Source organism: Natator depressus, chromosome 1 (genome assembly GCF_965152275.1).
Source record: "Natator depressus isolate rNatDep1 chromosome 1, rNatDep2.hap1, whole genome shotgun sequence".
Classification (NCBI taxonomy): Eukaryota; Metazoa; Chordata; order Testudines; family Cheloniidae; genus Natator; species Natator depressus.
The window spans coordinates 51941644-51957249 of NC_134234.1; the positions used below are offsets into that span (position 1 = coordinate 51941644).

Sequence of the window (15606 nt, forward strand, 5' to 3'; positions counted from 1 at the left end):
GCTGGCTACCACAGTGCCATGCGAACGCCTGTCCTTACTTTCAGGTGGCACTGTAAACAAGAAGAGGGCAGCATTATCTCCTGCAAATGTAAACAAACTTGTTTGAGCGATTGGCTAAACAAGAAGTAGGACTGAGTGGACTTGTAGGCCCTAAAGTTTTACACTGTTTTATTTTTAAGTGCAGTTATTTTTTGTACATAATTCTAAATTTGTAAGTTGCATTTTCATGAGAGATTTTACTACAGTACTTGTATTAGGTGAATTGAAAAATACTATTTCTTTTGTTTTTTTACAGTACAAATATTTGTAATAAAAATAATATAAAGTGAGCACTGTACACTTTGTATTATGTGTTGTAATTGAAATCAATATGTTTGAAAATGTAGAAAGTATCCAAAAATATTTAAATAAATATTCTATTTTTTTAATCACGCAATCAATCATGATTAAAAAAAATTGTTTGACAGCCCTACTAAGTATTATATAGTACTTTCTTCTCCTGTAGTCCCCTGCCTCATTCACCACACACTTTCCAACTTTAGCAATAAATGAAGCAGGAGTCATACAAACGGTTGCCTTCACTACACAGCCCTGATTCATTTCCAGAGCAGGTCCACCCTGGGCATTGAATGAGATGGGTTCTGTGGAAAACACACTATATGATCACGTAATTAAAGACTGTATCATAATGCACATGCACAAGGAAGCCAAATTAATGTTGCACACGCACTAGCTAAAGTTAATCTCTAGCTCACAGTGTTGCTGCTCTCACTCAAGCTAAGCTAGCTCAAGTGTAGTAACAGTGGAACTATCTGTTGCAATGAAGACAAGCCTCTCTGCCTCTTTTTTTGGTCGATCTGTAAAGTGGGAACAAAGGGATGTTGTGTGGATAAACACATGTACTGACAGCGAGCTGCTCAGACACTACAGTGATGGGGCAATAGAAGTATGTGATATAGGCAGACACAGTGAGAACACTGCCACTGACTAGCCTCAGGGCAGGAAGAGAAAACCAGAAATAAAAATATTCACTGTGGCTTAAATTTTCAGCAGATACTAGTAATTTTGGGTGCCCAACTTGAGACAACTTAAAGGACCTGATTTCAGAAAATGCAGAGCACCCACCCTCTGAAAATCAAATCCCTTTAAAAGGTATCTCAAACTGAACATCCAAAATGAAAGACAACCAAACTCGTAAGTCACTTCTGAAAATTTAGGTGACACTATTTTATTTTTGTGGATTTTAAAAAAAAATATGCATATGATGAAACTAAAATGCCAAAGGTATTTCCATTTCTCCAGTGTGCATTCACTGGAGACAAGCACCTTCAATGACAACCAGTCAGCTGCACTCACTTCCAGAATCCCCAAATGAGGAGTTCCCATGCTTTTATGGGATTTCGTTCATCTCTTCAGATCCCCGAGATCCAGCACCCTAGAATCCTCCAGATCTTTTCGGTACTACAAAGTAAATAGATCAGAAGCCTCATGTCTGTCTTTGAAGTTTGACTGATGAAATTGGACCAATTTCTAGCAGATAATTGCACTATGCTCTGGATTATTACTTGCTTTGATGTGGTATTTCCAGGAAACAGTTTCAGGCTGGTACACTGGATGACAATTCTATTACATACACTTATCCTAATGATCTAATCTTGTTTACTCACTGTTTTTTCTGTTAACAGAAGAGATAGTTGTATCCATTTCAACAGCTTTCATCTGTCTATCTGACATGCTTTAGGAACTATCAATCGTTAGTCCTGTCCTACAGTCCTGTGCTTAGGGCATTTCCACTCCTTCTGGGCATTTTCCTTTCAAGTTGGATGAATAGGGAAATGCAGAGAAATAAAGAGAGTCTCAGCTGGACCAGGATCCTCCATGGACAATTAGGAATCTACTCAAAGGAAGAAAGCTAATGTAAGGTTCTAGGATTTTTAATCAACACAGACAGATCTTCAGATCTGAACAGATGAGAACCACTAGTGTTTACCACATTTCTTCTTACTCTGGAGATCATTCCCGTTCTTCCCCTTTGGGCGGAAACTCATAGGAATTAGCTGCCTCAAATGAGAATTTTAACCGTGAGAGGCCTAGCAATTGCTGTTTATGGATCTACAACACACTACTATACTAGAGTATGTTTATATACAATCTTTGTCTTAATTTTCGAATAAACTGGAACTGGATGACTATCTCATTTCCACTGTTCAAAAAGAAATAACTATTTGGGGTTTCATGAAGCAACACAACATCTTAACTGTTCCAAAGGACAATACGTAGAAAGGCGGGAGGCCAAGGAATGGCATCCCTGCATTTGGCCTTCAGATATGCTGTTTTTTGTACCAAGCATATCAGATTTGTTACTTGGTTTAGGCCTTCACCATTTCAATCAGTTTAAGACTGAACTAGAGATAATTAAAATATTGTTTTGAGACTGGGAACTGGTTAGGGCCACTGAGAGTTGTATTCTGTTGGACCCTCATTTAAAAAAAAAAAAAAAAAAAACGTAGTTTAGCTGATCATTGCTTAATGAAAGCTTCAGACCAACACTTACTACTGCAACTAAATAAATTACAACCTCAAAAATCTTGAGTGTATCTTCAGCAGGGAATAGTCCAGTTCAATTTGGCTGTTTTATGTCCTCCAGCAGAAGCCATTCCAATGGAAGGGGGAAATCCATAACTGAACACTTCAGAGTTTGTTTATTTCTTCAAATGCACACTGCAATAGAGGCAGTTGGGATTATACCAACAGGGGCATGTACATTTATTGATTATTCTGGATCCCAATCAGGAAAGGAGACACTATTTAAAAGGCTAGAATTCTCCTGGAAACACTTATAGTAGAGGTTGGGTTGCTTATTTTTCTGTGGCAGAGCCAAGTTTCCTGTTTCTTCCCTGTTTCTGCCGTTGGCCTGCCAATGCATCAGTGACCTATATCAAAACTTTTATAAGACTAAATGTCAACATCATTGCTCATACTTTGTTTTAGATCTTCTAAGTGCCAATCAGACTCTAAATACAGACGCTCCCCGGGTTACGCAAGACCCAACTTACGCAAATCCGCACTTATGGAAAAAGTTCCGTAAGCTAGAAATAGGAGGGGGTTTTTTTTGCGCGTAATGGTCAGGTGTACGTTTCCAACTTATGCAAAATTCAAGTTACGCATGGTGTTCCAGAATGGAACAACTGCGTAAGTCGGGGGGCATCTGGACTTAATCCTCAGACAACTAATGTCAGTTAGATAAGTGTTATTATTTCAGCTTTACGGAGGGGAAACCCAGACACAGAGTTTCAGCAACTCATCCAAGTGACTTTGTGGCAAAGACAGAAACAGAATTGTGCTGATTCACGGTTCTGTGAACAAGGAAGAGGACCAGTCACAGAACAGAAGATCATTAGGCTCAAATCCACAAAGGCATTTAGGCTTCTAACTTTTGTTGATTTCAGTAGATGCTAGGAGCCTGTTTTAACTGAGCCTTAGGCCATGTCTCCACTAGCAAGCTTAAACCAGCACAGCTGTATTGATTCAGCTGCGACGCTGTAAGACCACTTGTGTAGCTGCTCTATGCCTGTGGGAGAGAGCTCTCCCATCAACATAATAAAACCACCTCCACGAGTGGCAGTAGCTATGTCAAAAGTGGTAGTGTAGATGTAGCCTTGGTGCCTACGGGACAAGATCAGAGCTGGCATTAGGCATTAAAATGTCCCAATTACTCAGATCCCCTCAGAGAGAGAAGTAACAAAAAAGAAAGCAGTGGTCTATGAAGAGGGAGAAGGAAATCCAAAACTCCATGCTTTGTTTTATTTTGAGAAGGTTAAAACTGCTGATCCATTTGCTGGTCACAGAAGTAGCAGGAAGATATTATGAGCTGGGGGAAACCTTATTGTGGGTTGAGTTAAACCCCCTTTGAGACTGATAGGTGTGAACTCACCCTTCAATTAACATGCCTATGAGCATAAACCCTCACCTAAAATACAAGGAGTGTGTGAACCCACCCAAAAGCTTTTGGCAGAGTATTGTTTTGGGTAGGTGTGTTTGGGGGAGGGAAGGGAATAGCAGAAGTGATATACGACTGAAAAAGACAAGAACAGAGAGAGCGAGAGAGAGAGAGGCAAAAAAGCAAGGCGGCCAAGCAGTAGTCCAGGGGTGGCCAACCTGAGCCTGAGAAGGAGCCAGAATTTACCAATGTACATTGCCAAAGAGCCACAGTAATAAGTCAGCAGCCCCCATCCGCTCCCCAGCCCCCAGTGCCTCTCACCTGCTGACAGCCCACACCAATCAGTGCCTACTCCCCACTCCCCCCACCCACCGCAATCAGCTATTTCACATGTGCAGGAGGCTATGGGGGGCAGGGGGAAGGAGTGAGGGCATGGCAGGCTCAGGGAAAGGGGCAGTAGCCTTCGGAGAAGGGGTGGAGTGGGGGCAGGGCTTGGGGCAGAGCAGGGGGTTGAGCAGTGAGCACCCTCCAGCACACGAAGTTAGCATCTGGAGCTTCAGCCCCAGAATCAGTGCCTAGGTAAGGAGCCACATATTAACCTCTGAAGAGCCGCATGCGACTCCGGAGCCACAGGTTGGCCACCCCTGCAGTAGCCTATGAACACCATGTGACCCTGGAAAAAGCTAGAGAGAGATTTTTTTGGGCTGTAGGCTGAAGAGGCTTGGAGCTGTAAACTAAGAAACTGCTCCTTTTGTTCTGGGATCCTCCTGCATTCGGAGAAGGGGGGCTTTGTACATTCCTAATAAATAAACAAGACTGCATCAAAGAGAATATCAGAATCCATCAACTTCTACTTCCAGCTGGAACATCCCCAGGGCCCCATAATGTGACTAGCCACTCAGGCTGAAAAGGGGCCACACTGATGCCAAGTGCGGGATCCAGTTTCCAAGGAGAGAGAGACTGTGAGCTGGACTTCTGTTGAACCAAGACGGAACAAATAAAGGAGGTACTTGCTCAATCAAAAATGTCCAGTGGGATTTTAAACAAGACCTACAACCAGAGCTGGAGGTTTCACAAAGGAATTTAAAACAAGACCTGGAAACTTCACAAAACGAATTACAGCAGCATCTGGAGGATTCCCAGAAAGGGCTGAGAGCTGTCAAATCTCCGTTGGAGCAACAACTGCAAAAACTCCAGGCAAACTGGGATGTCCAGATGCCAAGCTCCCAGGGAGAAAAGGCAAGACAGATCAAAGAGGTGACCAGCAACCTGGCTGCCACAGACCAGAGGTTTCCACTAAATACTGGCGACTGGACAACTTTTACCCAATTTGGAACTTGCTAACAGAGATGAGCTGCAGCAAGTAGCAGCCTTCTGTGTCTTCTTGGAGAAGGGGAGGGCAGATTGAGAATCTGATGGGGATGTGCCAATCTCCAGTAGGAGGGTGGTAAAGCACTGGAATAGGTTACCTAGGGAGGTGGTGGAATCTCCATTTTTAAGGCCCGGCTTGACAAAGCCTTGGCTGGGATGATTTAGTTGCGGATTGGTCCTGCTTTGAGTAGGGGGTTGGACTAGATGACCTCCTGAGGTCTCTTCCAAACCTAATATTCTATGATTCCAAGGCAAAAAGACATCTAAAATGCTCATCATTGAGCAGAATAGTTGCATCACAGGAGGGGCAAGTTTTGAACTCCAGGGATTTTGTTTCAGCTACAGCAGCTAAATCTTGGTACCAGAGAAGCCTCTAAGGACACTAAAAAAAAAAAAAATAATAATAAAAAAAAGGTGATTGTTTTAAAACTAGCAGGTGTAAGAGAAAAATAACAACTATACTAATGACATTATCTACAATGAATTTATATACACGAGTAGAAAAAGTCACACAATGTACAGTGAAGTGGACACTGCAGAGGTTCTGTCTTACTGCCACAGGCGATTGCAAGGAACTGAAGGACGGCTGGACCTGCTCTGCTCTTTCCGGCCTCAGGTGGGGGAGACGAGGGCATACAGAGTCCAGACATGGACCCAATGGATGCTGCTGGCCAAAAGAATTCAGTTTTGTGTGTATGGAGCACATGTGCACTTCACCAGAAGTGGAATACATGTGGGCAACTACGTGAAAAAGAACCTTAGATTTCTCTTAGATTTAATTAGTAAAAGTTCCCAGAAACACAGAATCAGACCGGACTGGTTTCCTTAACCTGCCAGAGAAAAAAAGCAACAGAGGAAACTTTAGCAGTGCTATCTAAATTTATGGCTCAGCTAGTTAGTGTGTTGTCTGTCTCCACCTGCTTTTTGGTGATAGAAAAACCAGCAGCAAGGCACCAATAATTGTTTTCTTAGTGACATTTCAATGGCAATATTCTCAGTTGCCAGAAGTTCTGATAAATACAAATGAAAACACATACTTCCAAGTTAGAGCAAAGTTTTGTTTTTAACTATGGGTTTCATATAGGCCAAGTAAATAACCTGTGTAAAAAGCTACCCTCTTCCCAGTAAAGAATCAGTGCCTCATCTACTGCTTCAGAAAGAAGCCAAGCAGGTGGCTTTACATTCATGTTGGTTAGGTAGACAGATACAATGGACAGACAGACAGACTTTTCTAGTTCTAGACAATGGACGTTCTTCCAAGCTCTATTCCTCACCAATAAGAGGGAATTTGCTCTTACCTTTTCCTATGTGTCGCCTGGTGTTTTCTATAGTTGAATTCCTGTTGACATTAGAGAGCAGTCCAAGACAGAATCGGTTCCTGTTATTTGAAGGATCCGTGAATCCATCTATAAGAATACTCCGAGAGGAAGCCTGGAAAGTCTCCCCTACTCGGTTGTTGAGTTCATAGTAGGCAACTGAGCACCAGTGCTGGGGTTCCTCATAGCAAACAGGTCGAAAGTCTGTAGGAAATAAAATAAATCAGGTGCCTAGGTTACAGTAATGCTTGTTTTTCTATCCAAACACTCTCAGACCATGATCTCCATCTAATCAGTCACTTTTTGTCAGGGGCAGTCTCAACAGCAGGTTCCATTTCTTCTTAGTTTGCTGACTAGCGCTTCCAAAGGGAGACCATTAGAGAACTTGAGCATGTGCTTAACTGGAAGCATCTGAGTAGTCCCACTGACACTCCAGTTGGACAACTCGTATGCTTAAAATAGAGCATGTGCTTAAATTCTTTACTGCACTGTGCCCAATCACCCCCTTGGAAGCTTTCCAGGTTGAGTTAGATTTGCAGTGCCCGGGCAGTTATGTGCACTGTATCTCTGACAAACAGGAGCCAGGAGTGAGCAAACTGGTTCAGTTTCACAATAAAAAGTGAGCTGAGCCTTCATGCAATGTGCGATTAAACCTAACGCCAAGCAAGGAGGTTTTGCATGTATCATCCCTTTGTTTCATTTCTTATTTTTAATTTTTACACACCTCAGGATGGCCTGCCAAAATGCCACACAAAAGGCCGTTCTTGCTGGAACCCCAAGTTTTGCAGACTCAAAGTCTGGATAAGGATCCATCTCGGTGCTTATTAGAACTGAATCTTATTTGTCCCATGAGCATTAATTAACCTGTCCCCCTGCCATGGGCATTTGAGACCCAAAAAGCAGTGAAACCCATTCCTGCTGTGAAATGTACAATATGTTTCTAACTGAGAGTAGCTAGGCAGGTGGCCAGCAGGGATCAGTGATGTCCTTAATGTTTCTGGGAGTATTTATTTGTGGTGGGGGAGGGGAGAGGAAAGATGACTGGAAACGTGGTGGCTGCCACATGGGTGTGATATGTACCCACACGTTCCTAGCTTGGTTACCCTCATCCTCCCTCCCCTCCAGTTGTCAGCTACATGCACTTGTGATTTCCTGTCTTAATTGAGATTGTAAGCTTTTGAGGGTAGGGACTGTACTTTAATATGTGTTGCACAGTGCTCAGCACAGCGAAGCCCTGAACCTGGCATCTGTGCAGTACTTCAGTACAAGGAGCAATCATAACAACTGCACTCAGAGCAGGCCCATAGGAAACCAGAGCAGAGGAACTTCTCGTACCACAGATTCCATGGGGCACTGCTCCTCGGTGGTTGTCTCTGAGACGGGTGAAGGGGTGGGCTAAGGGAGGAGCAAGTCAGTAGGTCTGCAAGCTGAGGTCTGTAGTCACTACTGTAGCCCAGAGGCCGTAGAGGGAGGAAGTTACTCACCTTCTGCAGTAATGATGGTTCTTCAAGATGTGTCCCCCTAAGGGTGCTCCACTGCGACTCTAATTGGAGATTTTAGGCCTGTTCAGCCCGCACATGCGCTCTCCTCCCTCATGGTCTGCCTCAAGGCTTTCTAGCGCAGCGTAGGTGAACCCTCCTCCCTCAGTTCCTTCTCTACCACACAGCCCCGTATTGAGAACTCTGAAGTAGAGGGGAGAAGGGCAGGTTGTGGATCACCCATACGTGCACAAGGTGAGTAACTTTTTATTGTTTGAATAGCGTCCCTATGGGTGCTCCACTGTAGGTGACTTCACAGCAGTATCCCCCATGGTGGGCTGGGGCTTCGGAGTGGAGTTTGTTACTACAGAGAGTACTGAGGAGCCGAAGATGACATCGGAGGCCCAATCTCCAGTGATCACATAAATGTTCTGTGAAAGTGTGGTCAGAGGCTTAAGTTGCTGCTCTGCAGATTTCCAAGATAGGGACATCTTTAAAGAGTGCAACCGAGGTAGAAATTGACCTTGTGGAGTGCGTACAGACTCCAGATAGAGGCAACAAGTTGAGTCCTTGATAACAGAGATTGCAGAGATGCAACTGAAGACCCTTTTGGATAGACACGGAGCCAATATCACAGAGCCTGTGTGTCTTTCTGTGAATAAAAGAAAGTCCTTAATCCTGTCCAAGTAGAATGCTAGTGCTCTTCTAACATCTATCATATGCAGAGCAGCTTTCCTGTTGTCACAATGTGGTTTTTTGGGGGAAAAAACCAGGGGAATGGATCTGTTGATTCATATGGAAGGAGCAGGCAACGTTAGGGAGAAACTTGGGATGCAGCCTCAGGGTTACTTTATCTTTAAAAAAGACCATGAATAGGGGGTGTACTATCAGGGCCGCAATTTCTCCTATGCACCTACGTGAGGAGATGGCAATTAGAAATGCTGTCTTCATGGACAGGTGAAAGAGAGAGCAAGTTGCCATGGGCTCAAAGGGAGGTTTAAGTCTAGGTTAAGATCCCAGGTCAGAGAGGGTGGTCTCATACACGGGAAGAGATTAGCAATGCCTTAAGGAATCTATACATCAGCAGGTGAGTGAACACCAAGTATCCGTCTACTTGATGGTGGAAGGCCGTTACGGCTGCAAGATGTACCTGAAGGGAGTGGAGCAAGAGTTTTGACCTCTTGAGGTCTAAAACAAGAGGGAGAGAGGACAAAGCCTGGTCTATGTGCTTAGAATGACACCAAATTTAGAATTGTTTCCATTTTTGTAGGTATGTACATGGAGTGGTCAACTTTTGGCTGTGTAGCAACACATATTTCGCCTTGTCAGAGCACTCTACCTCTAAGTCTTGGAACCACGAAGGAGCCAAACACTGAGATGGAGGATCCGCAGATTGAGGTGAAGGATCATCCTGTTGTTTTGAGAGAGCAAGTGAGGAATGGGCCAAAGAGCAACCAGAGGGCATACTGTCATGTGTGTCCAGTAAGGGAACCAGACTTGTCTTGTGCAGAAGGGGACAATCAGAATAACTCACACTTTGTCCCGTCGGATTTTCAAGAGGACTTTGGATATGAGAGGGAATGGAGGAAAGGCATATAAAGGTCCCTGTCCCATAGAAGGATGAGTACAGCTCCCAGTGAATGTGTCCCCAGGCCAGCCCTGGAGCAGTAGCGAGGACGTTTCCTGTTTCAGTAAATAGTGAAAAGATCTGTAGTCAGGGTTCCCCAAAGGGTGAATATGTTGTGAAGCACCTGAGTTCAGTTCCTATTTGTGGCTGTGAGTTCCGACAGACTGTCAGCTGTTGCAGTCTGCAGATACATAGCTGAGATGAGCACACTGTGATGGATGCACCAATTTCAACGTTTGAGTGCTTCCATGCAGAGGGAGGGAGATCTGGTGACCCCTTGGTGATTTATGTAAAACATACAGGTCATATTGTCCATCATGACCTTTGTGTGGGTATTTTTGATGAATGGCAGAAAGTGTGCACAGATGTTCCTGACTGCTATTACCTCCAAAGAATCAATATGGAGGGCCACTCTTGTGGAAGACCACTTGCCTTGAACCTTTCGGTCACATAGGTTGGCTCCAAAGCCTATTAGGGAAGCGTCTGTTGTTAGAGTCAGCGTCGGTGGTGGCTGCACAAATGGAACACCTGCTTGAAACCTATCCAGAAAGTACTTTAACCAAACTGCTATCAGTGCCATGCATAGTCGTCTGTCCCTGTTCGGGGAATTGACTTAACTGAGCCACATCTGAAGACACCTCATGAACATCTGGGTGTTTGAAGTGACAAAGGTTCACGCTGCTATATGACCTAGCAGCTGCAGAAAGCTCCTGGCCGATGTTTGGGGGATGGCCTGGACTGTCCCTATGAGACTCGTGAGGGTGGAGATGTGGAAGTCAGTATCTTGTAGGCTGAGGGCTGCAACCCAATCTCCTTGCTCCAGAGCTGGAATAATGGCTGCTAGGGTGATCATCTGGAACTTCTGTGCCTTTACGTATTTGTTTAGTGCCCTTACATCTAGAATGGGCCTCTACCCTCCCTTCGCCTTGGGGAATCAGGAAATAACTGAAGTATAACTCCTTGCCTCTGAGTTGCATCGTGATTGGTTCTATGGCCCCTAAGTGTAATACGTCTATTTTCGTGGTGAAGTAGGTTCTCATGAAAAGGGTCCCTGAAGAGGGAAAGGGAATTAAATGGCATAACCCTTCGAAATAATCTCCAAGACCCATCTGTCAGAGGTGATATTGTCCCAACTGCTGTGAAAGAGGACTAGGCAACTTCCAACAGGACATGACAGGTAGAAGGCAGCTGATGTTGCAAGAAATAGCTATTTGGACTCTCAACCAACCCATTAAAAGTGTTCAGCGGAGGCGGTAAGAGAGGATGCGGATTGGGGTGCTGACTGCTTCCGCTTTTGTACTGTGGGCTTTTTGCGCTGCGGTTTGTAATCATGCTGTGACGATGGGTACTGAGGAGGTCATGACCTCTGCTGTGGTTGAGAGCTGTATCTTCTCTTTTGTCCTGTAGTGTAGATTCCCAGAGAGCGTAATGTGGCCCGGGAATCCTTCAGGGTGTAGAGAGAAGAGTACGTCTTATTCACAAAGAGCTTGGGCCCTTCAACGCGAGATCTTCCACTGGCGTCTACAGTTCTTTGGGCAACACTGAAAAGGTGTAACAAGGAAGCCCGCCTCATTACCACTGCCATGGACACCGAGCGGATCGCTGTGTCCAGTGCCATCTGTGGCACAGTTCTAGCTACTAACTGGCCCTCTCTGACAATGGCCTGAAATTGCGCCTTCTGCACCTCTGGTAAATGTTCCACAAATGCACTGAGTTTCATATAATTAATCAAATCACATTTGACCATGACAGCTTGGAGGTTCGCGACGCTAAACTGCAATGTTGCCGATGAATATGCCTTCCTCCAAAAAGAGATCTAGTCTCTTCCAGTGTCGATTGTATGGGGTCGACTTTACATGATGTTGTCTGCCACGTGCATTAATCACATCTGCTACAATTGAGTCAGGTTGCAGATTTAAAACAAAAAGTCTGCCTCTTTGGGAGGGATGTAGTACTTCTTGTCAGCTTTCTTGCAGGTTGGTGCAATGGAGGCTGGTGTCTGCCGGATGACTTTGGCAGGATCTAGAATCACCTCGTTAACTGGGAGGGCAATTCTGGATGATGAGGCAGTGTGCAGAATATTCACCAGTTTGCAATGTGTCTGTCACCTCCTGCAGGTGACTTTGCAGCTCATCTGCCACCCTCTTGGTCTTAAAATCATCACCAAGTGATGGGGGGGGGGGCATTACAGCCTTGTCTGGTGAAGATGAGGAGAAGATTTCAGGAGGGGTAGCTTCTCCTTCAAGTCCTTCTTCCTGTTCTTCCAAAGCTTCCTCCTCCACTGGCTCAGGGGCTCTGGACAGAGAGGTCGGAGGGGACCATTTGGTGTATTCTCTCTGAGAGACAATGGACACCCTTGACGTGTGGGATGTGTACGTCGCCCAAGGATCCCAATACAGCCATAGGCGAGGGAAAGGCATGGATGGCGGAGACGCCCAAGGGGCCCATAGCACGATAGTTGGCTCGATGGAATTGAGGACCCTTGTATTGTAACAGTGGGCCATGGTGAGAAGCCAGGGAAATGACATCCTTCTGGTCACTGTCAGACTCATCACTGGGTAAGGGTGGCATTGACCAAGATGTTGGTGGCATACAGCCTGGTGCTGAGGATGATTCCGGGCACCGGGATGCACTCGGTACCGGGGCTCCGATACTGAGTAATGGCGATTATGTTTCTTCACCAACCGTCAGGTCGCTAGGATACCAGAACTCTTGCGGTATCATCGGCTCACTCGGTACCACAGAGAGGGTCTGTGATACGTTGCTGGTACCAATGGTTGTGAAGGTGCAGAGCGCTCCCTAAATGGGAGTTTTGTCAAATTTGGTAACAAAGGTTTACTCGGTGCCACTCCTTTAGAGGCAATACGGTATTTGTCTTTCTCCTCAGGGGGCAGTACCACTGCCTCGGAGCCTGAGCCACCGCTTCTCTAGGCAGTGCTGCTGAGCTCACAGCGGAGGAACCCTGATGCTTCTGGGTACCGCATTTCGGAGCTGCCAGTACTGAGGTGGCCGATCACACTGGGGAAGCCCTTTGACAGGCCAACGGTGCTTGGAGCCCTTTCTCCTTGAGCCTTTATGGGGGGAATCTGCTGTTTTTTCTGCGTCTCTACCCCCTTTGAAGTTGAAAGCTCCGGGGAGGATCCGGGGTTGGCACCGGAGTCCCCTGGCAGCTGAAGTGCCTTCTCCATAAGGAGGACTTTTAACTTCAGCTCCCAGGTCTCGCGAGACCTCAGCTTTAGCTGGTGGCAGAGAGAGCACTTCTGAGGGATATGGGACTCTCCCAGGTACTGGACACTGTGAGAGTGTCTGGCTATTACAGGAATCGACTTCTTGCAGGAGAGGCACCTCTTGAAGCTAGGAGAGCCAGACATGCCCAGGGAGGTAGGAGCTGTCTCTCTCTAGCACTGAGGAATGCAGAAAAAAAGACGTTCTGTCCTCCTCTTCTCTCTCTCTCACTCTTTCTTTTTTAAACCAAGAGAAGTTAGAATAACCTCTCAAGACCCCTGGGGTGGGGGGAGGGACAAGGGGGATCCTCCCACAAGGGAAGGAAAGGTAAACTGAAGTTCTTTTTCTTCTTTTAGCCCAGCAGGGTAAACAGAAACATTAACTATTAAGAAGACCAAAAGAACCAAAAACAACAACTACTTAAGCTAAAGATGTAGAGAGAGAAAAAAAAAAAAAAAAGTCCTCGCTCAGCTGGAGGCCAAAGGTGGTCGATAAGGAACTGAGGGGGGGTTCACTCACGCAGCGCTAGATAGCCTTGAGGCAGACCACTGGAAAGGGTGACCTAGGGAAGTGGTGGAATCTCCTTCCTTAGAGGTTTTTAAGGTCAGGCTTGACAAAGCCCTGGTTGGGATGCTTTAGTTGGGGATTGGTCCTGCTTGGAGCAGGGGGTTGGCCTAGATGACCTCCTGAGGTCCCTTCCGACCCTGATATTCTATGATTCTATGACATGACTACCTAAAATCTCTGATTAGAGGCGCAGGGACGCAGATACACCTACAGTGGAGAACCCACAGGGACACTACTCGAAGAAGAATAGTTGCAAAGTGGCTCTAAAGCTGTTCCATGCCCTAGCCTTTAGCATAGGGATGGGGGCTTCCAACCCTCCCAGCTTTCACTAGGTCTCCCACACAGAGCGTGGGGATGAAGAGCTGACCTTCTCTACAGCTCTTTCTGTGCACCAGTAACACTACTTATTATTCAGAAAATATAAGTATGTATTACAGCAATGTGACATTAAAAAAAAAAAAAAGATGGAAATACTAAAGCCTCTGAACAGAGTGCTTTACGATGGATAAGTAACTCACCCCAAATTGAGTCGATAAATCAGTCCTGATTTTGACTTAGATCTTGCTGCGTTACACATTCCTCCCTCCCTTCATTCCTTATTTGATCTTCGTCACTACAACCTGGATAATGGTGTTTGTTTTCATTAATACTTCTAACTTTTGTGACCCCACAGATGCAAATAAAATCAGAATCTTTTGTCCTGGTACCTGAGTCACTGAATTCTTAAATCCCTCTCTTGCTACTGAATGACAAGCCTGGGCTGCCTCCTTAACCTCAGATCTGGCAAAGCCCACTGTTACAGATGTGCCTTGTCCTCCAATCTGGGAGTCGTCAGCAGAGGTTCCGTAGGCAACTTCTCACCTCACCTGGACAGGCTCAGGGAGGAAGGGCGTTTCTTGTGGACAGTCCTCGGCGGGGATCTGTCCTTGTGCCCATGAGGAGTGCCCTCTACTCTCATGGGCAGCCCTACAAGAAGAGTCCTTGGACTTAGATGTTGAAGGCTCCACTCCAAAGCATGTGCTTGGAGAGGCACAGATGAGAGCCACCTAGCCTTCTCCCTCACGTGCTTTCGTAGGCGAAGCTCACAGGCTTCTCAAGTTCTGGGTGGGAAGAAGCGACAGATCCTGCACTTTGCAGAGATATGTGCCTCACCCAGACAATAAAGGCACCGCTGATGTTCCATCTGATGGAAAAGGAGCAAGGGCAGGAGATGCAATTCTTGAATCCTGGGAATCTGAGCACAGTCCCAGAGCAGAGGAGCAGGTTCCCCAACCAGGGAAAAGAAATATTCTATGCTAACTATAAATTTAACTACTAATTACTAAGCTAAAATATATAACTATTTACAAATATTTTCTTTCTTTGCAGGTTATACAACTGAGCGACGGAGGACATGAGTCGGACTCAGACCATATGGCAGTAAGAAGGAACTGGAGAGGCGTCAACCCTCACTCCCTCTTATACCCTAGGCCAGGAGCACAAGGAGATCTACTGCGCATGTGCGGGCCAATGGACACTGCTTTGAAGAATTTCCAGATTCGGGTGCACGGTGCAAATGCATACCCACATGTGGAATACACATAGGGACAAGCACTCGAAAAAGAACAATAGGCCTTCCTGCTCTGAAGAATATATAATAATTCTTTGGCTAAGAATTTTTCCCTGGGGAGCAGTACAAATACTTGTATATTTTCAGTTTCTCCAGCAGCAGATTTACCTCCATTGGGCAATGATAGCACTAACTGATTGTCAGCTGTTGCATCCACTGATCGTCCATTTTGGTTTCCTGGTGTTTCTCTTGCATTGTAAGGTGGGGGCGTTTCAACTAAAAAACAGAAAGACACTGAGATCAGCAAGTTGGTAAATTCTACCCAGGTCTGCCTGGTAACTATTCAACACTACTTCAGCATAGTTTAACTGGAGAAGGGTCCAAAACAGAACCTGAGTCTGAACCCCTGCCCTCCTCAAACTCCAGGTCAAGACTGTTTCAGATTCAAATCCCTGGAGATGAATCTGTCCCTATGGTTTAGGCTCTGTGTCAGGTCCAAAGGCAGAAGGGTCCTAATTTCCAAATACAGTTTG

General features: G+C 45.5%; 1 protein-coding gene across 3 annotated transcripts in view; it reads right to left on the minus strand.

Moving 5' to 3' along the window:
• SMAD9 (SMAD family member 9) overlaps positions 1-15606 on the minus strand; it is a 71009-nt gene that overhangs the window by 16479 nt on the left and 38924 nt on the right. For 2 of the 3 annotated variants that reach the window (XM_074959712.1, XM_074959705.1), the window contains exons 4-5: positions 15242-15349; positions 6610-6831 (exon numbers count right to left, since the gene is read on the minus strand). In XM_074959712.1, the coding sequence (XP_074815813.1) occupies positions 6610-6831; positions 15242-15349 (330 nt within the window). The remainder of the gene's footprint in view (positions 1-6609; positions 6832-15241; positions 15350-15606) is intronic. The other variant, XM_074959720.1, reaches the window with a different exon arrangement.